The 24,847-nt window shown below is 37.0% G+C and overlaps 1 protein-coding gene across 2 annotated transcripts in view; it reads right to left on the reverse strand.

Annotated features, from left to right (window-relative positions):
- FGF14 (fibroblast growth factor 14) overlaps positions 1-24,847 on the reverse strand; it is a 597,992-nt gene that overhangs the window by 106,689 nt on the left and 466,456 nt on the right. For both annotated transcript variants that reach the window (XM_059377578.1, XM_059377579.1), the window contains exons 2-3: positions 16,849-16,959; positions 10,764-10,867 (exon numbers count right to left, since the gene is read on the reverse strand). In XM_059377578.1, the coding sequence (XP_059233561.1) occupies positions 10,764-10,867; positions 16,849-16,959 (215 nt within the window). The remainder of the gene's footprint in view (positions 1-10,763; positions 10,868-16,848; positions 16,960-24,847) is intronic.

Consider the following 24,847-nt stretch of genomic DNA (forward strand, 5'->3'; position numbering starts at 1 on the left):
TTCATTAATGCAAATATAACCATGTTAGAATGCAGACATTGCATCTCCAAGTTCTGTCTCTGTGGGTTTATCATGCTCTTTCAGGAAAGGAATGTGTAAATAGTGCTTTTCTGCAATTCTAACTTGAGAAATAAACAGACTCCTATATTCTTTGCTGATGCTTAATGTTTTCCAGTGGGGAAAAAGATAAGTGTCATGCATAATAAATATCATGAACAGGAGGGCACTTGAAGAATAAATTAATAAAATTTGCTGGTGACATTTATTCTACCTTAACCACAATCAATCAAGAACTACAGATTGAAGACCTCCTACATATATCCATCACTATTGAAAGAGTGATAGGAAATGTACAATCAAGGAATCATAGATTCTGAGGAAAGACAGGAGCCTTAGAATTTATTTAATCAAGATGTATGTCCTACCCATTGGATGCTCAGGGGGTTTTGTTGTTTTTAAATCAGAAATTTTTCAGTTGTCTTTGAAGCCCCAGCAAACACAGTACATTAGCTGTCAGTGGAAGGCAGACAAGAATTCTTCTTGAATGAGTGAATAAATAAAGCTCATGATGGTACACATCCCCACCAAATCCTGGACTCTTCAACCTACATTTAAGCACTGAGTAATTATATTGAATAGAAGTAGTCTTCCATATATTTCTGGCAGACCCTTTGGTTATTAGACATATGTTTTTGATTTCCGTGAGGTAAGTATTGCAGGGTTTGTGTCGTTAAGAACTCTGTATAGTGATGGACCCATACGGGATCAACATACTCTCTATACAGGACTTGGAAAAGTTGCTCTAAGGTGGACCAAGCACAGTTCACCTAGAAAAGAGAAGGAAGTCTACTTTATTTCAGAAACGAGGCCTGTATAGAAAGAAAACAAAAGTCTCTTGCTTAGAAGAAAACAAAATTCCCTCAAGAAAATAGAAAGTTAGGAAAAACAATTTATTAAATAAAGTATTTGTTTCATTAATATTGTTTTAAAATCTAGGAAGTGTTCATTTCTGAAACATCCCAGCCTTGTCATCCTTAGAAATCTGCTCTGACACAATGCCCTTGGCCTGAAGTGGACCTTCAATTCAGCAGGTGCCCTGTGGTGTCCAGGCCAACTGTCTCAGGCTGACTTCTCCCCTGAGCTTTATATGATGGAGACCACTTCTCCTTTTCAAGACTATGCTATGGTTTGAAATCCAGTGTCTTAATTCTGTTTCTGTTTTCTCAAGTTTCAGCAAAACTCCTGTCTTTCCACACATCATCTCGATGCTCAAGGACACATTTCTCGTCCCATTCCCAGACTGAACAGAGCAATCACAGACAAGGCTTTTTTCCTATGTTTGCTCATAGGCCAGCTCACCTGGTCAACAGCGAAGGTGAACACTACTTATGGCCAGGTCATTCTGCTTATTGCAAGGGCCCGAACGGGACTGTGAATTTGTAAACATCACCATCATCATCATCATCATCATCATCATCATCATCATCATCATCAACATAAACAACATGATGTTTATATAACATCCTATAAATAAATATAAAATCATGTGATCTCAGTGTCCTGGTTCCCGAGAGAGTGATGTTGACCCATGTTTACCAAAGTGTGCTCCTTCAGACACCTGCGCTAGAAATGCCTGGGATGTATATTCAGAATTCTGATTCTTGAGATATATTAGATTCGCTGAATTGGAATCTTTCACGCTAATGTTCTGGGATCTGATTATTTACACTGTTATCTGCATATGTCTTAAGTACGCTGAGGATTGTGAACCACCATGAGAATATGTAAAGACCTGATAGTCCCCTCCCCCATTATCAGCATCATTTCTATACAAGTTATGAATTTAACTCACTAGTCCTCTGCTTTGCTATTCAGTGTTCCAAACGGCCTCTACTTATTCTGTATACTTAGGAACTAAGTAAAATATATGAGAACACTTTCTCAAGAAGTCACGTTATTTTATAAAGTTCTTTCTAATATCTGACTTCATTTATGCTGATATCATTCACCCCATTTCTTCATCATTTGTCTTACAGTCAGGAAGAAAAGGAAAACATCTCTCACAGACAATTTTTTTGTCTATCTGCACATCATTCTTAAGACAGCCCTTAGCCATGGTTCTCTTGGGGGAAAGAAGGGCTTTGTCATCATACAGTAGTGATCCAGTGGGATTATAACCCACCTGCATCTTCTGTGGGCAAAGTGAACATGTCTCAAACTCAATGCGGCAGACTCCTCACCCAAACCCCTTCATCCTTCTGGGTTTTGTTTTCTCTATGAGAAGGACCCCAGACCACCAGGTTCTCTGAGTCAGTTCCCCCACAGCGAGCCCTGACTCTGTCACCATCATACCCAGACCACCATGGACTTCTTTCCACATCTCCTCAGAAATGCTTCAAATATCTCTCATCCTTTCCAGTCCCAGGTTGCCAACACCACTGTCTCCAGGCCCAGAAACAAAACTGATGTGCGCAATATTTTCCTTTATAAAATTCAGGAGAAGTGATTCTACAGTCACAGTGCTTAAACTGTAGACTGTAGAGTGCATGTCCCACCAGATCACAGAGAGCGCATGTGTGCTGTCCAAACAAAACGAAGGTTTCTAATTTGCAAGTCGTCTTTAGGTTTCTCTTTCTTTTTCCTCCCATTTCCCCCACTTCCCTGGACCCGGTGACCATGGTTCAAGTCTCTGTTTCTAACTATTTGATTCGTTTAGATTCCACAGGTTTTCTCTTTAGGTGTCTGACTTATTTTACTCACTCTACTGTCCTCTAGGTCCATCTATGATGTTGCAAATGAAAGGATCTTCTTTCCTAGGGCTGAATATCATCTTGCTATATATACTCAGCATCCCTCACCAACCAGCCCTCAGTGGTCAGACTCCCATTAGTTTCTTTCCACTAATCCTCATCGTCACACATAGAATCCTTTGGAAGCCAAATTATGGCCATACTGTTCCCTTGCTGAAAGAATAACATTAACCAAGCACAGCCAGCATTCTGGAAAGGAGGCAAGGGGAAGGGGAAATAGGAGAATGTGGCCATGGGCCTGGAGCAGAGAAGGCATTTTTGGATGCAGTTGGAAAGCCCAGTCTGGGCTTCAAGAGGGAGGGTCTTGTTTTTTCCACCCCAGAGTGGAAGTCTGGAACCAGGAGTCAGCTGTTGGTGGTGGTGGTGGTGGGGTGATGGCGGGCAGTTCCCAGGAAGGTGATGGAGTGAACAGAAGACATGGCCCTCTCTCTCCTTTCTTTGTGACACATCTTTGTTTCCTTCCCTTTGTTGTCTGCTCCTCCCATCCTCTCTTCTTTCTTCTCTTTTCTCTTTCCCTAACACCGCCTAGTGCATTGCCCTGCTGTTGACTTGTGATCTCCTTTCCATCTTCTTTTTTCCCCTCTTCTCCGTCTGAAGCTTTAGTATTGTCTCCTTGTCAACCTCAGTTCCTGCCTTTGTACTCTATAAAATGCCATTGGAACTTGCATAGACTAAAAGTACATTTACCTCTTTTTATTGCCTACTTTCAACCCAACATGGGATGTTTCACATTTTTCTTTTCCCAAAAGACTACTTAAAATTAGTTACATGTAGTCCAACATTTGCATTTGTTTCTCAATTGTTTTTTCCTTCTGGCAAGTGACCCTAAGCAGGATGACAGCATCCTTGCCTTTGTCATACACAATTATATTCCATGCATCAGTGTTCAGCATCGTGGGGATTACATGAATACTGGAGGGAAATTAACTGAAGGGCCATACTTGCTTTCTTATTACTATAAATTATCCTAGCCAAAATACTAAGTAAGGATAATAGCCATTTTCAAATTGGGCAATATATCCAACTGAGTCATAACGTGGGAGAAACCACAGGGAAACTTAATGAAAAAAGAAATATTTTTAAGCATGGCAAATAAAGCTTTAAAATATGTGTAAACTTAAAAAGTGTTATTTAACATTTCATAAAAAGAAATAAAGAAAAACTCTGACCAAAAGTATAATCATGTGAATAAGTGTGTATATAATTTAAGCACAATACATGATTCCAATGAAACACACAAAAATATATATACACAAATTATATATATGTATATATAGTCTCAAATGTGTTAGATATTGTTTGTTCAGAATAACTTGCATATAGAGTCATAGACTATTAGAAAAAGAGACATTAATAATAATCTCTGATTTAATATCCTTCTGGAAACAAAGAAATTGCGACCTGAGGACTAAAGGATGAAAGGTAGAAAAGTTTCCATTCTGAAAGGGGCACCTTGGGTAACCAGATGAGCTTAGAATACTGCCTGGTTATAGTTTCACCACCCTGCTTCTCGTGGGCAGAGTATGAAAGGCTAGTTCCCAGGTGAAAAAGGTCTTCAGATGCTACTGAAGCCCTTGGTTTAACATCAGATGTTACTGATGGTGAGTGGTGGTCTCTGTGGCTCAAGTGACTTCATTAACCCTATGCACTACCCTAATCTAAAGGGAAAAAAAAAAAGCCAAGAAGCATGGACAGAGTATCTTAGCAGCACTCAATGATATACAATGGGCAGTTTCCTGAGAATGGATGTCCATACTTGATATTCAGAGATAGGACAGGTATCAGGGGTGGCCAAAAGACTCACATAACACTCCATGAGCACAGGCATATGGTTGAATGATTGTGTGTACCTTTGTATGAGTAACTCTCAGGGGAGAAAAGAAAATTTTGAGAGAAATCAGGCACCACACTGTGAAAAAACAAATCAGTTCCATTTCTGAGCCCCAAACTTGAGCAATGATCGAGGAACAATGTCGAGAAGAAAATAGCATCCCATTTTATGAGGGCCATTGACTCAGCAGGAAGACGTATGATTGGTGGTAAAGGAGGCAGGGGCTCCGAGGCTTTTCTGTATGGGAAGCCCTGGGAAGTTGAAGGAACACAAATCAAGACACGTAAGAGATGCTTGCAGGCATAGAAGTGGGAAGGCAGACCCAACTGTGTGGTGAGAGGAGGCTCATAAAAATATTTCTGAAAGATGTGAGTAAAATATTGGAAAACTATCTCATGTAGAGTAGATAAGATTTTGAGGTCCTTGAACATGCTTTTTCCAAAACATACAGAATTTCCTTATTTCCCTGAATTTAAGACTGTTTCGTCCTTCTCCTCTCTCCATGTTCATTGTGAATTGATAGTTGGGTTGCTGCATTGTGAAGAAGTGCACAGAACTGCTCCACATTCGTGTAAACTTCAACTTAGGGGCAGAGGAAGTGAAGAAGACCAAGAATTTTATTTTACTTAGTGTTGAGTTCTGTGCCTAGGTAGTCTACCTACCAGCTCCACTCTTACTTCATTGGTCTAAAGTTACCATCCTCTCCCCTGGTAGTCATTGCAATAATGCTTGCTGTGTTGTTGTTGATTGTTGTGCTGTGGCCTTTTGACTCACCCACCATGGGCAGAGAGGGGCAATAGAGGAATCCTTATTAAACTACACATTCCTGGGGGTCCTACTAGATCTACTGAATTGAAATATCTGGAGTCTGATCCAAAATATCTGCCTTCACCACCCTTTCCAGGTGATTCTAATGAGCCCAAATGTTTACAAAATACAGTAGCTGCGTACTTCTATGATTCATTTAAAAACCTACATGAAAAAGGATTGTCTTCCTCTCTACTTGTATCACTTGGTTAAGAAACTCAGACAAAATACTAATACATGGAGAACACCAGGGCTGACTATCTCCCCGGATGCCTGCATGGGGGTAACAGAAACATTTACAGCACTATCTGGAATAAAACATTCTCATAAATGTCAGTCTGAGGTAAGACAGCAATAACGAATCTTTATACATCTTGTGTGTGTCAATTATCTCATCATTCAAAAAAAAAAAAACCAATCAGACTAAAATCGGATGTTTCAATCCCAAAATTAACTTAACACTTTTTAATGTTACAGATGAGAAATGTGAGAGGCAGGGACTGGAGCATGACAACACAGGTGTTGGTTGGATCCAGGATCCAGATGTTCCAAGCAAGCCCAAGGCTCTACCCACCATCAATCTATTTTCTTTCCTTCCCTGACCCTTTTTCTTTGCTCCTATCAGAAACACATTCCAACGTCAACTCTTCTTTTTGTCTGCCCAAGTGATGAATCCTCTTTTCCCTTCATCCTAAGTTTTTTCCAGTATCCAGAATTTACAACCCACATCTCTCTATGGAGGACTTTCTTAGTCTTTCAAAGTCACAGGTTGTTTGGGGGGGGGGGGGGGGGGGAAGACTGTTTCTCAAGCACTGTAGATAGTTTTTAGTTGGTCAGAATACATTTTCCCCCAACATCATATTGAACATATCTTTAGCATAAACATTTCCTTGTTAGTTTCTGTTCTACAACCTTGCAGCTTGTGCTTTACCTTTGAGCAAACTGTTTATAGCTGACATTAAATCTCTTGAGATTCTTCTTCAAAGAATATATTAGAATTATTATGACCACAAAAGAAATGACTGTTGTCATATCAAATGAAAGATTCCATGGGGAACATGTGCCTTCAGCATCAGAAATGTGGTTATTTACATTTCAGACAAGATACATTTTTTTGTCCCCCTCTCCACCAAGGTGAAATTATCTACAAATGGAATATCTTTATTTGGATGACAGGGGCTTACAAGAGTTACTTCCAATGCAAATAGAGAAATATGCACCTTGAGTCAAAACACTGATGTGTTTTTCATTCAACAGAATTCATTTTGAATGATCTGAGTGTTTTATTGCCTACCTCCTAGGATCCTCAATAATTGGTCCCATATTAGGTGCTAGTTTACACTAGGCAAACATTCAATGATCTTTTTAGAGTAGGCATTAGCTTAAAACCATGGAAAGAGCCTATATATATCCATCAACAGATGAATGGATAAAGAAGATGTGGTATATATATACAATGGAATACTATGCAGCCATCAAAAGAAATGAAATCTTGCTATTTGCAACGATGTGGATGGAACTAGAGGGTATTATGCTGAGCAAAATAAGCAATCAGAGAAAGACAATTATCATATGATTTCTCTGATATGAGGAATTTGAGAGACAAAGTAGGGGTTTGAGGGGTACAGAAGGAAAAAATGAAACAAGATGGGATTGGGAGGGAGTCTAACTAACAAGACTCCTAATCTCGCAAAACAAACTGAGGGTTGCTGTGGTGGGGAGATGGTAGGGAGAGGGTGATTGGGTTATGGACTTTGGGGAGGTGACATGGTGTGTAAACCTGGTGATTCACAGACCTGTACCCCTGGGGCTAATAATACATTATATGTTAAGAAAAAAAAAGTTAAAAATATAAAAGAAAAAAAAAGTTGGCATTAGCTTAAAACAGATTCCTTCATTTCTGGGACTCTAGTATTTATTCTTTTTTTCTTTAAACATAAGGATGATTGAAGTTTTCCTTTTAAAACACCTACTTATTTCAAAACTCCTTGGTTGGGTTAACTATGTTTGGCATGGGTTTTTTTTTTTTTTTTTTTTTCCATCTGGTTTCCAAAGTTTATTAAAAATCAAAGAATAGAAAAACTTTACATAAAAATATGTCAATTTTAGCTTCCACATTGTTGTCCACACACACACACAAAATCGAAACATGATACCGTTTTGTTCACCGTGTAGCGCGCGACCACAGGTGGCCAGGCCAATTCATCCGGCTCGCCACAACAGGGTGGAGCGTGGCGCCTGTGTCTGTGAATCGAGCTTTAAAATGCACTCCTGCGGGACCCGCGGCCCGCAGGGGTTCCTTAATGTAGGGGGACAGTCAATATTGCTAATGTGTGGAGATTAGTACAGGCCTAGGGCATGGGTTTTTAAATTTAAATTTCAAATGTTTTTTTTTTTTTAATGTTGTATGTAGCGAATTCTCAGAGTCTTAAACACTCAGTGTATAACATCAAACTTTTCCCAGATGTAATTTTCTATGATTTTTATTAATTTGAGAATCTCCAAAGGAAACATCATATTTTAAATTATACCTCTCAATAACTGAAATGAAGTTTTTTCCCTAGGTAACAATTCCCTGAAGGTTTTCATTACATCATCATGTGTTTATAACTTCTTGTTAGACTAGGTGTCAGACCATATGATGAAAAATGTCTGGCACATGGAAACACTATAGTGAAACAGTAAGCTAATGAGTCAGACTAATAATATTCAAATCCGGCCTTCTCTGTTTACTACCTGGCAGACTGCACAGATTTTTAAACTCTTTCTGTATCAGTATGACTGTTTTACTATTGTTGTTGCTTTATTAAGAAGATTTTTTTTTTACATTTTATTTATTTGAAAGAGAGAGAATGAGAGAAGAGAGAACATGACCAAGGTGAGGGGCAGAAGAAGAAGCAGACTCCCTCCTAAGCAGGGAGTCTGATGCAGGGCTTGACCCCAGGACTCTATCCTGGGACTTGATCTTGAGACGCTGGGATCATGATCTGAGCGGAAGATAGATGCCCAATTGACTGAGTCACCCAGGCGCCCCCGTATGATCATTTTAATAGTATTTGCTTAATAGAATTAGATGAGGTAAGATGGTACCATGCTTGGAACAGAGTTGGACAGAGTGTACCATATAAATACTAGCCATTGTTATTATTTTTGTTATTAGATAAATAGGCCTATATTATTATATAGTATAGTAATCATTCTATTATTTCATGCTATATTGTTATCCAAGTAAGCACTTGCTAATTATGAAATGATTGACTATGGAAATACATTCTTTTTACTGAACTATTTGAAGTTCACATTTCATTACATTGAAATAAATAGAGCACTTATGGAGTATAAGTAAAGATTGGAAATTGCATATGGTTTGCATCTAAGTCCTTTTCCTATGAGATGGCTAAGGATTGTAAGGGCCTGGGCTAGGCAGTGGGGACCTCTCAGGGTAGGGGATGAGCAAATAGAGTGGCTTTTACTAGATTCCAGATTCAAAGCAAAGAGGTAAGATGAGAAGAGAAAAAAAGCCAACATCTGTAAGTCAGGGAATCTAGCCACCAACACAAAGCACAGATGCCAAGGAACTGGAGAACCAGGGGGGCAATAGTAGAGAATGATGGGTCAGTGACAAGCCTGAAGTCACTGAGACAAATCACCGCCAGCTAAGCTTATGAGACCTCATGCCCGGGAAGGAGGTTGCATAGACCAGGCATTGGTGCCTTCCGCACTTCTATTCCTGCCACTCTGCTTTGACTGCACCAAACATAACCTGTGCTTGTCTTTTCAGCAAAGACACATGCTCAAGATGATTTCCCTACCTTAAGAAAAAGTGGTATACATGTGCAACCTCATCCCAAAAAACAGAAAGCACCTCCCTCCATAGCAAAAAGATAAAATAAACATTCACGTGTCCCCTGATAGCTACACATGTGTCAGAGTACAGCAAACAATGTGATAAAATCTTCAACAGAACCTGAGAACTAGAGGCTACGGCAGATGCTGCAGCTAATAACTTTCAAGCATCTCAAAGATTACCTGAGGGAAAAGAAACAAACAAAAATAACAGAACAAATGTCAGATCCATAAAATTGACTTGTATCTGAAAGAAGGCATCTCCCGAAAGTGATCTTTATCTGAATCATATTTTTCCTAAAGTGGGGGCAGGGACAAGGAATTCTAACTAGATCTTGCTCTTGGTATGTTGAATATTCATCTTGTGAAACAGAACACAATTTGCATAATGTGGGGCCCAGGTATGTGTGCAGGAACACCCTTCAGGGAACTAGATGAAGCTTCCAGAATAATAAGAACATTTTCCAGTTCACCTCAGAGGGAATCCACAGCTCAGACTTCATTTTTTTTGACAGGATTTCCCAGATTTGCTCAAGAAAATGCCCCAGAGAATGTTTCTGCTTAAGTTGTGTGTGTGTGTGTGTAATGTCTGTATATATGTCTACACGTAGTTTTTTGTTGCTAATATTTACCAACAACAGAGTTTTAAATAATTTACATGAAGATGAAATGCAAACCCAAATAAAAGCATTTTTCTTTGAGGCACCATGAATTTAACCTGTCAATTTCTGCTCAAAGGATAGTGAAAATAAATACTTTCATCTAGGTCTCTATTGCTTGGTTCTGTGGCAGAAATTCATTCTAAGTACACTATAATATGTGGATACAGCACATCTGAATGTGAATCATTTGTAAATAGTAAATATCCCAGAAATAGTAAATATTCCAGAAGAAGTCATATGGCTAAAAAAGGTGCTCAACTTCTTGCATACATTATTACAAACCAGAAAGACTTGCTTAGATTTAAATGCAATATGCATTTTATATTAGAAGTAGTTCCCCAGTAAAACACAAACACAACCTGAATTCCTAGTTTTAAAAGAACTACTCTCTTTAAATTTTCCTTTTTAGAATTTGCACAAATTTTGTTTCTATTTACAAAATAATCTTTTACAAGAAACTCTCCAAGACAAGTACATTTCTAAAGAGAAATAAAAAAGATTATATTAATATCACCTCTTTCAAAATCACTCAATTTTCCAAACTAGTTCCAAACTAGTTCATTTTTTTAAAAAATGTGCAAATGCACAACTTTAACAGGTAATAATACTCTTCTGCTTGATATACTGATATTCTCAAACATTGATGAATAATGAATCAACAGCCCCTATGGCATTGTATAGAGATCACACATTAAAGCAAAAGTGGCAGAATCAACAGACACAGATCCTTTTCATTTCTGTTGCTGCTGCTACTGTTATTTTGCAAGCTATTGAATGAATGGCCAATATCTTTGGCATGTTACTTACTGATGGGTAGAGGTAACCTTCTCCATTCATGGCTATATACAACCCTGTCTTCACTCCCTGGATGGCAACAACGCGCAGTCCCACTGGTATGAGGTTGAACAGTGCTGTGAAGATAAACAACCTGTCACAAAAGGGCTGGGAGAAACAAAGCCTTGCCAACACTTTTCCCTCCCTCATTTCTTTTATTTTAAAACAACAACAACAACGATAATCTTTGTTACAACCTTCTGAGAAGTTCCAATTAACTAACTTTTATTTCTCTTTATGACTAAGATGTTTCTGCAATGGATAAATCTAACACTTGAGCTTCAATTTGTATACCTTAATGGTCGGCCTATAGCATTCCAAAGAACTGACAGAGTAATAAACAGAGTCAACTCTGTAATCCCGATTCTAGGATCACAGTGTCTGACCTCATTTGATACCAAAAGAGATCAGTTATGAAGATTCTCCAAGAGTGGAATTTTAAAAGTCAAAGTTGAATGCTTATTCTGGTCTTTCATGCAGAAGGTGTGCTTTATCACTGCAATGTAGGGCAGGTCACAAGTTAAAAAGGCAATTCCAAAACAGAATTATTACTCTTGCTGAACAAATTTGAGATGCCAGCAGAGCCCAGAAAAGACGTGCGCTGCCAATGTACTCAATTTAGAAAGAATTAACTGTACTGAACGGCATGCACATTTTAGAGAGACATTTCCTTTACTAATATCTTATAAAGCTTTGAGTGATAACTAAAATAAAAGAGGGAAAAGTGTTCAATTTTACCCACCCAAGATAAAAACTCATTTATAGTTCCATGTTTCGTTTCTTCCCTTATTGTCAAGGAAAGTATTTATATATATATATATATATATTTTTACATAGTACGGAGAGCAATGTTATCATTAATTTCTTATAAAGTCTTAACATTCCTTTAACACATTTCCATGCCAGGGTTATATGTTAACTCTTCAGTAGGTGTACTAGCAACTTTCTTAGTAATAACTGCTCGATGGTTTGGGCAACTTTATAGTAGATATGCTTATAAGAGTAGTTAATTATCCACAGTGTGGTTATCTGCTCCCATGGTCTTAACTGAAGACTAATTCCAAGCAACTGGACCAGGCCTGAACAGGCAACAACAGCACTGAGATGCTGAATTGAACAAGTAAACAAAACACCTATTTTAGGTTCTCAACTGTTTTCCACAAAGACAGATCATTGGGAAAACTGGGCCACATTGACTTCAATCTATGAGTCTGCTCAGTACATAATTAAAAATGGACTTTATAAATTAATTTTTATTTAATTAAATAAAATTATGCATTGTCAGGCTGGGGGGGAAATTATACCCTCTCCTTCAATTATTGCATGTTAATGATCCCAAGATCTCAAGATGTCTGTGATGAAAGGAACATGGCAAGCCATGGCCATAGATAATTACACCTACAGGAATACTCAGAGGAGTGTATATGGTTCAGTGGATATTAGCTTTCATGATGCAAACTGATATTGAGCCATCTTCCATGGGATTCTAGGGGCTTATGTTATAGAAGAATGAGGTTTATGCTTGCTCACTTCTATTTGTAAAACAGTAAACAGGAGTGGGAATCATTGAGCAGTTATGAGGTACTTGTGTCACTGTAATTCAATATTCCTTCTTCTTGGGAGAGGCCCCTGGCCAATTCCCTTCTTGGCCAGAACTCCTAGACTGCCCCATCTCCCTTATTTTGAAAGGATGGGCACCACAGAACAATTTCTGATTGATACACAATCAATCACAATTACACGACTGTCCTTGAAAACCATTCTAACTTAACTATTCAAACTTAATTATTCTCATCTTTATATACTCTTAATAGTACTTATAGGTGCCATATATTTGATATAAGCCAGATGTTATAATTCTGGAAAGTAAGAACATATGAAGTAACCAAAATAATGTGGTATAGGAAAGAGAAAAATTATAGATGATAGTCTAAAATGATCATATAAAAAATAGATTTTCCTTAGGAATTTGGTTGGGACCTGAATTATAAAATGTCAGTTATTATCATTTACAGAATGATAATACAAAGTGAACCCATATAACTACTTCCTGTGGAAACCTGTTCAGAGCTGACCATAAAGAATTCATGATGTTAATTAAAACATTAATTGAGGCATCATTTTATTTTTCTATTCCTTTTGTATTTTATGTAATTATAAAGCCATGTCACAAAGTCTAGGGAAGTCAGAACAATAAAACGTTCATGATACTTTGTTCGTTCCGTGGGACATTCTAGTTTTCCACATAATAGTGATTTTCAATCCCGGCTATACTTTAAAACTAGCTGTATTCATAAGAGAGGACAACCCTGCCCAACTGCGGACTAATTAAATTAAATAAAAATCTCTGGAAGAGAGGTTGGGGTTTAGGGCATAAGGAGTTTTTTTTTTAACTTTTTTTAAAAAGTTCCTCAAATGACCCTAAAGGACAGCCAGAGTGAAAATCACCATCCCAAGCCCTGTGGGTTGGTGGTCACTGTGAGTGATGGGCAATTTTTACACATCAAATTATCAGGTAAGAATTTCTAAGGTGAGAGATCTTGGTGCATGTGAGGTTTTAATATTGCTATAGTTACTGGCATATTGATATTTCTATAGTCATATTCCACGTAGAGCATTTATTAAGTCTGGTAATGGGAATGATTAAATTTAAGAGTGCAGGAAAACCTCGTGGCACCCCAAAACAACTGGGGGGAAAGAAAATCACCTCTTAATCAAATGCCATAGTTCGTGGTAATGCTAACTTTAGCAGATAGATGGGAAGCTGTAAGGGTTTTAAACAGATACACCCCTGAAAATGAATCTGCTGATGAAGTAATCTGGGGGCTCGTTTCTTTCTGTGAAAGATCTTTCTAGGGCACATGGAAGCTAATAAGAAGTGATCAAGTTGCTACAGTATCTTCTCTATTTGGACCAATCGTCCATTATCAACCGTCGTCTTACCATTTTTCCTCCCAGAAATTTCTAGATCTCAGGCTGGAAAACCCAGGGAGGACTTTAGTGCTAGGCTCACCTGCCTGCTGGCCTGTCTCTCTCTTCTCAAATCATCTGAAAATTTTGACAAAGGGCAGCTTCGTAGGGTGGTTCTGACTTTACCTAGTTCTTAATAAGCTCATGTTTAGCTGTGGGAAATGAGTCCAACTCAAATCACGAAGATTTGAAGGTTCAATCCTCAGTTTTGGTGTTTGTAACCTCTACTATGGCATCATGGTGACTCTTAGGGCATTTCTCTCTCTCTCTCTCTCTTTTTTTTTTTTTTTCCTACTTATAGATGACTAATTCTTATTTTGTATTCAAAGAATTATCAAAAATCTAAAACACATGCGTGAATTACTACATCACACCCTAATGCAAACCAAAGGGCAATGTCCCCATGAGGACCTGGCTGCCAGCATCTTTATTGCTCCCCCCACTTTTTACAGAATATTGTTCACAGTTTATGGTTTTCTCAAGACTCATAAGACTGCTGTAATGAACCAGAGAAAAGGAAATGATCTTAAATCCCACCTAAAAAAAGCTGTGTTTTTCAATTGCAAAGGTGATGGTACCCAAAAGTAGAGTTAATTAGTAACTCCTGTGGCTTTTTATAAAGCTGTTGTATTCCTGCCATGTTTTATTAAATTTTAGGGTCATGCAATGTTTATAGCCTTTTGAGAAGTGAATCTTTACCTCACCTTGTTTTGCTCTCTTTGCTATGTCTTTGCAAATGTTGAAATGGTAATAAAACTAACCTAATGAGCTAAATGTGCACAGAAAGTGCAGTGTAACTTGTAAGAAAAGCAGCTGCGGCCCATAGTGGCCCTTGAGTGCGAGCACTACCATTTGGTTCTGGTTTGCTTGGACACGGGAGCTGCTGCTCCCGCTTCATTCTTCACCAGCATTTAAGGGGGATGAGAGAGGATTCCAAGTGTTGCTCCAAGATTCCTGTTCCTTCTAATATGGTTACATAGCAGGAGAAAAGAAGCCTTACGCATTTAGAGAACATAAGATTGTATCTCTTTCAGGGTCTCAGCTGTCCAGTGTAGTATTGAATATGGTTCATATAACCAGATACAATTACGTGTGTGTGCATATGATGTCTACATCCGCACATTCACAGTTTAGAAAATACTGTGCTGCTGATCAAGTTCTGAAGCAATATGCTGTAGAAGACAGCATCTACCTAACACTTCTTAATTCAGTATTGATTTCTATCATTTAAAACAACCAACTTGTTTGGCATTTAAAAAAAAAACAAAGAAGAAGGTAGAAAAGAAATGCATAAAATCTTTGAAAGAAATTATTTTTCTGAGAAGTCCAACTAAACAGCATTTTATATAGCTATGGTTTATTTCCTTTCTTGAAAACTTTGTCATAAGGGATGGCCTCAACCTCTAGGTCAGAATTTCCTAATTCTTGCAGGTATCAGAGTTATGGAAAACTAGTCCTCACTCTCAGTCGGACTTTTGCTGAAGGAAATCAGAGAACACTGAAGACATCAGAACTTGTGAATCTCAAGAGTCCATAACCCCACAAGTATAAGACATAAGAAAAAGAGAATGCCTTTTGTCAAAGAATGGATAAGGAGTTCAAGATAGAAGAAAATGAGCAGACATACATGTATTATTTTGAACCAGAAGAAACTGACATCTTTTATTGATCAAAGATGGTTAAGTCCTTACACTTTCAAAAAGTTCAACCTAATGGCAAAATCCCAACAAGTAACCAATGGTTGACATCAGTTTTATGAGTAAAAACTTCTCTTTCTTCCTTGTGCTTGAATTGCTTTACCTTCTCTTTCTTTAAATAGGAGGAAATAACAGTGACAAAGAATCAATGAACAAATATGATAGAGAAAAGTTTAAAAGGACAAAAGGGCAACATAATAAACACAAAGAGAGAAAAAGATTAGAAATTGAAAAGGAGAAAAACACAGACAGACAGGAAAAATTTAAAGTTGAAAGAAAAATTTTAAATGAAGTAAAGTCCAAAGTCTAAAAAGTAAACACAATGGCTGGAAAATACTGACATTACACAGAGGGACACCAAATGCAAAGGAAGTCTACTTTGTGTTATTAGTTATTCTTCATGCTATTGAAAATTTGATTACTAGAATTGAAAACAGAAAGTGCCCATAATTTGTGTATCCAAATCCTCCCTTCTTTTCATGGAATGATGCTCTGTAAATGAAGGGTAAATGCTAAATGGTTTAAAAGATTCATATCCATTCCTGATCCACTAGTAATATGTGAATAAGTATTTCCAATAAAATCAGTTTTGCTTTTCATTGATTCTCCTGAGCAGTAAAAGGTGTCTATTTTAGAACTGACATGCTAAATTAAAAGGAATCTAATGCCAGTATAAACAGGAAATGGGAAAGGAACACACGGACAATTGAATAAAGAGGGACACCAGAATGAAAATACAAAGAAAAGTTATATATTAAAAAATAGTAAAATGAAGACAGACACTAATACAATGGAGGGTCAGTGGTTTTTCAATTAAAGACAAATCATCAGAGGCCCAATTCTGTAAAGTAGTGAAACATTTTGTACAATGTATTTAAACGCACAGAGCCTTCATGTCCTCTCTCTAAAAAAGATACTATCTTTTCTTGTTGAAGACACATTTGAAATATGACATTTCTATTCTTTGAAACAACTAATCCTTATAGCTCTTTAATTTCCACAATTATCATTAAAAAGCTACAGGTTTGATAAAAATATTTCCAAGGTAAACATGGATTCGTCTTTCATCCAAATGCACTAGTGTACTTACTTGACTTTAATGAGATGAAAGTAACAACAATGCTGGATCTGCCAATTGTTTTGAGAAAAAAAAAAAAAAAGAGAGAGAGAGAGAGAAACGGATTATCTTAAAATGACAGGCTTTGTGTGTTGCTCTGCTCATGTTTTCATCCACGTGGTCTCAGTAAAACAGTGGATGGCCTTCTAGTGTGTAACATTCCCAAAAATGAACCAACGTAACAGGTATTTGTAAAGGTAGCTTAGGAAGTCATTTATGTAGCAGTGTATGTTCTCCCGACTGTGTTAACGGGAGGCCTGAGGTCGTCACTTACTAGAATTAGTGCTGTCATCCTTCGTTCCATCGAGAGCTCCATCGGGGTGCATTTGCAAGTAGTAGCCTTGCCTGCAATATAACCTGGTCACTATACCCTTGAGCTGGGGATCTGAAAGGCAAACATAGTTATCATAAGCCTCACAACGTGTCACAACAGAGTTTCTTATTTCTTTTTCTGATTCTTTTTTTTTTTTCTTTTTCAGAAGAGGGCATTTGATAGAAGTAGCACCTTTGATTCTGTGTCTCCCAGATTCCTCTGTATTTATCAAACCTGGCACATACTAATCATAGAAGGTCAGAAGTTGCATGTGTCAGCTGCAGAAAATGGGTCATTTTATAAAACTAACATGTGGATTTAAATGATTAATTAGAACAATTAAGCTACCAAATCTATTGGTGTAATTTTAGTTAAATCCTGAACTAATTAGTTGAATATCATTCAGGATGGCCATACAAGAGTTTTGCAAACTTCTGGTTCTAAGAAGCCTTTAATAAGGCTTTTTAATGGATTTTTCTTTTTTATTTAATTTGACCAGTAATCCCAAAAGGTGAAAAACCTGTTTTTTTTTTTTTTTTTTTAAATCAAACTAGCATTTTGATATGCATTCTTAGGGAAAAAAACCTCATTATGGAGAATGTTTCTTTGATGTCTAAAGGGTCACTGTCGCTGGCATGGGAGCATCTGGTACTTATGCATGACCCATAGGAAAATGAGAAAGTTGATTTCTCAGTTCAGGGTAAGACACAACAACGAACCTTTGTTGTGAGATCATCTCTGTGACCATGATCCAGACAAATTAGACATATTAAACTGATGTATATCTAAAAAGGAGAGTGAAATTATTTGATTTGATTCTTAACCAAAAGGGCCAAGGATAGAGGACAGTGGGAGTTTATTAAAATGAAAAGGGAAATTATATGGTAACAGACTTCTTATTTGATGCATTGAAAAGATAACCAGTGGAGTGACTCAGGCTTTACAAAGGGCCAGTTGTACCTTTGAAAATAAATATTTACATATGGCTTTTCAAAGGTTATCCCCATCTCATGACTGGATTTGATATTGGACATCGTAGTCCTCACCATGGCAACTGGCACCTCTTCACTACTGCTGAACGGGACTTGCAAATGTGATCAGATCATGCTATCAAAACAGTAGATTGGTACAGAACAATGAAGTCGACCATCTTGTAATTGACAGAAAATTTGTGGATTAGCCAACAGGTAAAAACAAAAAAATACACATACCAAAAAAAAAAAAAAAATGTTGTTCCAAACCAGAATACCCTTAGCTTTTTGTTTAATGCTCAAAAAATTAAAGAGAATGTCAATATCTACTGTCACGTACATATGATAGAACTAATAATTTCAAAAATAACATTATGGTACACAGATTTTCTTTGAAGGTCATATGAGAATGAAGAAAATCTGGGGAATAATGCATGAACACCACAGCATCACATCAGTCTGACTAAATATAATAGAATGTAGATGCTTCTAGAAGACAAGGATTAAAAAAAAATGAGTGATTATTGGGATCATGTGACATTTGTTCCTTATTCTGTAGTATATACCTTTAAAATTCACACACAATTTTAAGGTGTGCATTAGTGGGAAAATTAGTCTTGTGCCTTAGTCCACCCATTTCTCAGTAAAATTGGGCTACTGACTCTAAGTATCAAGGACTCCTTTTCTTATTTATGCTGCAATGTATTTATGCTCATCACTGAAAATAAGTGGCATGGAAAAGAAGAAAGCAAAGGTAAAAAGGCAGGTTATTAATTGTCATGATGACATACAGAGGATTTCAGAGATTTATGATTCTTCTGTAAAACCTTTATGTTCTGAATGACTTACTTTTAAATTCAACATTTTAGCTTACTACATCTTCTAAACCTGAATTAAGTAGGTCAGGCAAGGCAGTACAAGACATATAACCCCCACAAGCTCCCTCACACTTTAACAAAAAGAACACTTTTTTTTTCCTTTTCTACGATCAAAAAGACAAAACGACAAGGATGTGGAGAAGGGGAATCCTTGTGCGTTGTTGGTGGGAATGCAAATTGGTGCAGCCATTGTTGAAATAGTATGGGTTTCCTCAAAAAATTAAAAATTGAACTACCACATTCAACTGATCCAACAATCCCACTTCTGGGTACACAGCCGAAGGAAGTGAAATCAGGGTTTTGAAGAGATATCTACACTCCCATATTCACCACAGCATTATTCACATTAGCCAAAATGCAGAAACAACCAAGTGTCCATTAGTGAGTGAATGGATAAAGAAAATGAGGTATCTATATACAACAGAATATTATTCAGCTTTAAAAAGAGGGAAATTGTGTCATTTGTGACAACATGGATGAAACTAGAGGACATAAGACCAGGTGAGCTCTTCGTCATGACACCTGATTTCTGATAAGCAAGTATAAGCTAAATTCAAAACTGTGTTTTTGAATTCTCACTAAATTTCAAAGAAACGAGATGAAATTGGTATCCATGTATCAAGTTTCACATTCTTTGATGTCTTCTCTTTAGAAACCATAATAGCATTGTGCTCTTCTCAGGTGCCAGGCACTGTTCTTAGTACATCGTAGGATTAACTCATTGAACTCATCACAAATTACTTAATGGGAAGCCCACTTTGAAGAGGAGGAAATGGAGACAGAAAGATGGAGTCATTGACAAGCATAAAGCTGATAAGTGCCCAGCTGGGGGTTGAACAGGATCCTGCCACCATAACCACTAAACTGAATTAAGTAGGTCAGGCAAGGCAGTACAAGACATATAACCCCCACAAGCCTCTGGAAGTTGGCCTCTGGAAGTTGAACAATTGACTATAACTTTAAAAAAGCCTAAAATAAAATGCAAACCAATCTTTTTTTTTAATTTTTTTCCTCTTAAACTAGGTTTTTAAAGATTAACCATGGCTGTATCTAACCCAAATCCTGCACACTTGGAGCTGGATCTGTGATTTAAGACAACATGAAGTTAGAATCAAAGTGCTTGAAAATCTCTTCTACTATCTGCCCCACTTTGTCATTGGCCACATTTCCAATAAATCTCCACCGGTGCAATCCTCACCGAGGTTGCAGATCTAATCCTGTAGGCTTAAACTCGTCTAGTGTCATTCTCCAGAAGGTACTCATAGCCTTGACTAGGAGACTCCTGTGAACTGTCTCAGCCACTCACATTCACACCGCACTTGCTTTTGTCATTCCACTAAACAGTTGCCTGATTCCTGCAGATTCTGTCTTCACAATCTCCCTCCCTTTCCCCTGTTCTAGCTTCACCACGGGACGCACTGCAGCCCTTCCTGGCCTCTCCTAGGTGGTCATCCCATGGGCAGTGTGCTTGTTCCAATCCAGCAGATCCAGCAACATGCAGTGAATCACTCACACGCCCCACAGCAGTGGGGCCCCATCTTACCTGACCTGCCTGGTTTGAAACTGCTCCATGCCAACCTCTGCTCATAGCCCAGCCTGGGTCCCTGGGGGCTGTCTGCAAATATCCCATAATCTCTCACATCTATCATGTCCCCTTTACCTATGCTCACCTGCATAAAGATGCCTCCTTGCCCTTCTGTGCACAGACACCCACATGCATTCATCTTGGCACACTTAACTCCATTTCCTCCTTCTCAAGTTCAGCTCCATCAACTCTTCCTCTGAGGCACTTTTCTGACCCCTCAGATGAGTTCAGATTCCTCCCCCGAACACTTTCATGGCAGCATTCTTCATAAGCATTACTCATTTTTAAAATATCAAAATTCTCCATTTTTAAATGATTTTACTACAATAAAAGTTATAGGAAATAATACAACCTACATCTATGTACCCATCATGCAAGTTAACAAGTGTTAGTGTTTTGCTTTATAATTCATGATTTGAATTTCATGTTTGTTTGTGCAATAATATGATTGACATCTGTTTCCAAACTCTACTGTAAGTTTCGTGAAGAAAATCGAAATGTATGATATTGCTCACCATTACATCTCTAGGGTCTACATAAATAGGATCTGGGCAATATATGTTTTTCGAATGAATGTTGACTGTGTTAGAGTGTAATTTATCTAGTAATTTCATATATTGCTAATAAAAACTTGCAAAAACAAGAAATCCAGGATGGCAATAAAGTCTAAAAATTGTCTAAAACTTTTGACCAGGTAATTGTACTTGCTAGATTTCTAACTTAAAAATAAGTCTTCAGTGTTATAAACTTTTTTGTACTGACATATGTATATATAACATGAGCATGACTATGTAAAAAATATTATCCATGGGGGAAAATATGGGAAAGAATACATCAAAATGTATAAAATAAATATATTTTGTTGGTTACTAGAATATATATTTTTCAACATTTTATTATTTAAAAGCTCTTGTATAATTTTATAATGAAAATGCAGATTTAATAATAATGCCTTTTGGCAAAGAATGTGTAAAGATAACATTTCATACATACTTGCAAACGATATTGCATACATATATGCAAATAACCTAAAGCATATTACTGTTGTAGATTAATTGGTGCCCCAAATTTTCAAGGATTCCACATATTAGTTTCTTTTTGTGTTTAGTCACATACCCACAAAACCTTTACTATGATCCTCACTTATAAAACTGGCCATTGTGTGATGTGGCCATTTATAGCTTGAGGTCACTCTTTCAAATAATTAAAACGGAAGAAAACAAAATCTTTCCTCAAAGTCCAGAAGTAGAAAGCTAAACAATCATAATACAAAACAAAAGAAAATGAAACAATTTTCCTGAGAAGACAACCATATCAATTATATGTGGTCAGGCAAAGGTATGACTAAGTTACTAGATCTACTAGAGGACAATCTCCACAGTCTTGATTCTCAATTAATAACTAAAGGAAAATAAGTATCTGAAATCACTTGCCTATTTTTAGCTAGCCATATAAAAATGCAAAAATATTTTTCAACTCATAAAACTGTTAGAGTTCTTTATTCTTTCTTAAAATACTTACATATTCAGAATATTTACTCTGCTTAAGAAAATATGAAAACTTTGTCTTAATTAACCTTTTTCCTTGTATTTTCTCTTTTGTTATGCTTACTATATAACATACTTTACTTGACATTCTACTAAAAATATTTTGAGGATACTCCTTGTCTGAAACTCTGTACTATGTTCTCTGACATTAATTAAAATAGAAATAATGAAAGCTAATGTGCGTGCATTTCAAGAAAAAAATGTTTCATGATATATTAGCCTCAACACTCAAAACTGAAAGAAATGCAAATCAGTTCAAATGCCTTCAGATATAAGAAAAAATACCCAACAATTTTAATTAAAACAATCCCTCTCTCAAAAGTGGGTTCATTTAAGTCAATCACTGTCACAAATTGTTTTCATGCAATGTGCAGACTGACAAAAGAGAAATCGGGATAATCCTTAGAATGATGGATATATTTTTAATCATTATTTAAATTGAAAAAATGCACAATATGGCATGTGTTTTTATATAGCAAATATAAAAATGTATATACATCACACATACCATGTTTTTCTACACAAATCTCGGTACAAGTTGGCTATCAGTGCAGGTTCTTAAGTGTCACTCCTCTATTAGCTATGGAAAAATCACGTGTTTTTTTACAGGGTAAAAAGCCACTTTTGGAATAGACATTTCTGTGGCAGATCTAATTAAATTTTGGCACTCCTAGTAGCAGAATATAGCATTGTGAATAATTTACCCAAAGCCATAAATTATCATATAATTCAGCCATAAAAATAAACCATATCAGGAACTTTTCCAAAGGGCTAAGAATAAAAGTGGGGAGAGGACACTAGTAAAATGATGAATAAACTAAAGGTATGTGAAAACCTGCTCTATCTTTTTGTTAATGCCATCCTAAGGATAGCATTCAATTTCCTCTGGAAATTGCCCTCATACTAACTCAAGGGCCTATCCTGCTAGGAACCTTGTTTCAGCTATTTCAGAGTGGTCCCCTAATCTACCACCCAATCCAATGCATTACTATGTCTGTTCAATTTTAACTGTTGATTCTACAGCCTAGAACACGCTCTCCACCTCTGCCTACCAGAACCTTATGCTTGTAGGTACTAGAGATAGAATCTCACATAAAAACAAACAAACAAATGAACAAAACAGTTTTTGCCCTCAAAGAGCTTGCTATCTACTCAGAGGGGTAAGGAAGAACATATAGTATGGTTTTGTGCCAATTAGTCATGTCTGAAATTACTGGGTTTTTGTGTCTTCCTGTCCTGTAAATACATTATAAATCCCTTGCTACTTTGCATCATATGTTATTTAAAGTAGCCTATCACTATGCTTTGCACAGAGAAACCCTTCAACAAATATCTAATGACTGAATTCATTTTGTCTTTAAAAGAATCTATATATAAGCCCTAAATTATATTCAAGGCAAGATTTATTTTGTGTATCTTATTTAAGAATTGGAGGAGCAGGGTATGCTTGGAATAAAGATAAATGTGTGTTTTGAAATGGAAACACCAATAATTTTTTGAAAAATTGTTTTCCAAAACTATTTTGCCTCCCCCAGCAAAATCACTCCTAATGAAGTGTATTAAGGAAACAACAGTGGGTAGAACCTTTTCTTAGGGAAAATATTTGAGAAGTTGACTAAAGGGAAGGCATGCCATATTATCCTACTCAATATTTGACCCTCAGCTCCAAGGAACAGACAGACTAAGAGTGGTTCTTGGGATCCCTAATCCAGGGTTAAACTCTCCTAGCTTTGTGAATATCCAGTGTCTACAAGCTCCAAATAGGAAGCATATCTTCAGAGCTCAGTTGAAAGCATCCCCTTCCAATACTGTTTTTCAAAGAGGTTCGTTCTCTAATTGCAAGATTCTAACATATTAGAGACACATTGGTCCTCTTATGGCCCCAACATAATTAGCATTGGATAATAAAATTTTAAAATGTTGGATCTATTCTTTCCCTTTATATTCATCACTTACAAAGATGAATAATTATTAAACATTGTGTTTTCTGGTTTCTTAACTTATTCCTTCTAAATTGTAATTATGTATTTAAAAATAAATTATAAATATTAATTATATAATTGCAAAAGACAATAAGAATTCTTGTGTGTATTTTAAAAAGAAAAGGATGTGGGGTGCCTGGGTGGCTCAGTTAGTTGGACATATGACTCCTGATTTTGGTTCTGGTCCTGATCTCAGAGTCGTGAAATTGAGGACCTCATTGGACTCTGCATTGGGCGTGGGGCCTGCTTAAGACTTTCTCTCTCCCTCTGCCCCTCCCTTGAATACTCTCTGTCTTCTTTGTCTAAAAGAAAAATATGTGTCCTTCAGTGACAACATTTGGGATTCAAGTCATCATTATTATCATTACACCTAGAGAAAACTTTGTTGATAATATATTCTGTCATGGAGTCCTAATTTATGAATGACTTCATTTCCTCCTGGCCAGAACATATAGGTGCATATACAAAGAAGCACTATATCCTGTCTCATTCAGTGTGCTGATGTGTCACTCTGTGTGGCATTGGCAGCACTCACAAATATGAACACATTATTTATGTTCAGACTCTTCACCAAAGATATCAAATACTAAAAGAAACTTAACACTACTTTGAGGGTATTTTATACCAACTTCTTTACATTAGTCTAGGTATCAGGAACAATCATGCTACTAGCTGACTGAAACCATAATGTTTCCTAGATGTCCAAGCAAATGGCTAAACATTTTACTTAAATTTTCAAATGCTATTGTCATCGTTGGAAGAGTAGAATCAGAGATCCTTCAGTTTAGTTGCTATCTAAATGACATATATGTTTTTAATTATTTTTTTTAAGATTTTATTTATTTATTTGACAGACAGAGATCACAAGTAGGCAGAGAGAGAGGAAGAGAAGAGGCTTCCTGCTGAGCAGAGAGCTGAATGTGGGGCTCCATCTCAGGATTCTGGGATCACGACCTGAGCCAAAGGCAGAGGATTTAACCCACTGAGACACCCAGGC

Source organism: Mustela nigripes, chromosome 15 (assembly GCF_022355385.1).
Source record: "Mustela nigripes isolate SB6536 chromosome 15, MUSNIG.SB6536, whole genome shotgun sequence".
NCBI lineage: Eukaryota > Metazoa > Chordata > Mammalia > Carnivora > Mustelidae > Mustela > Mustela nigripes.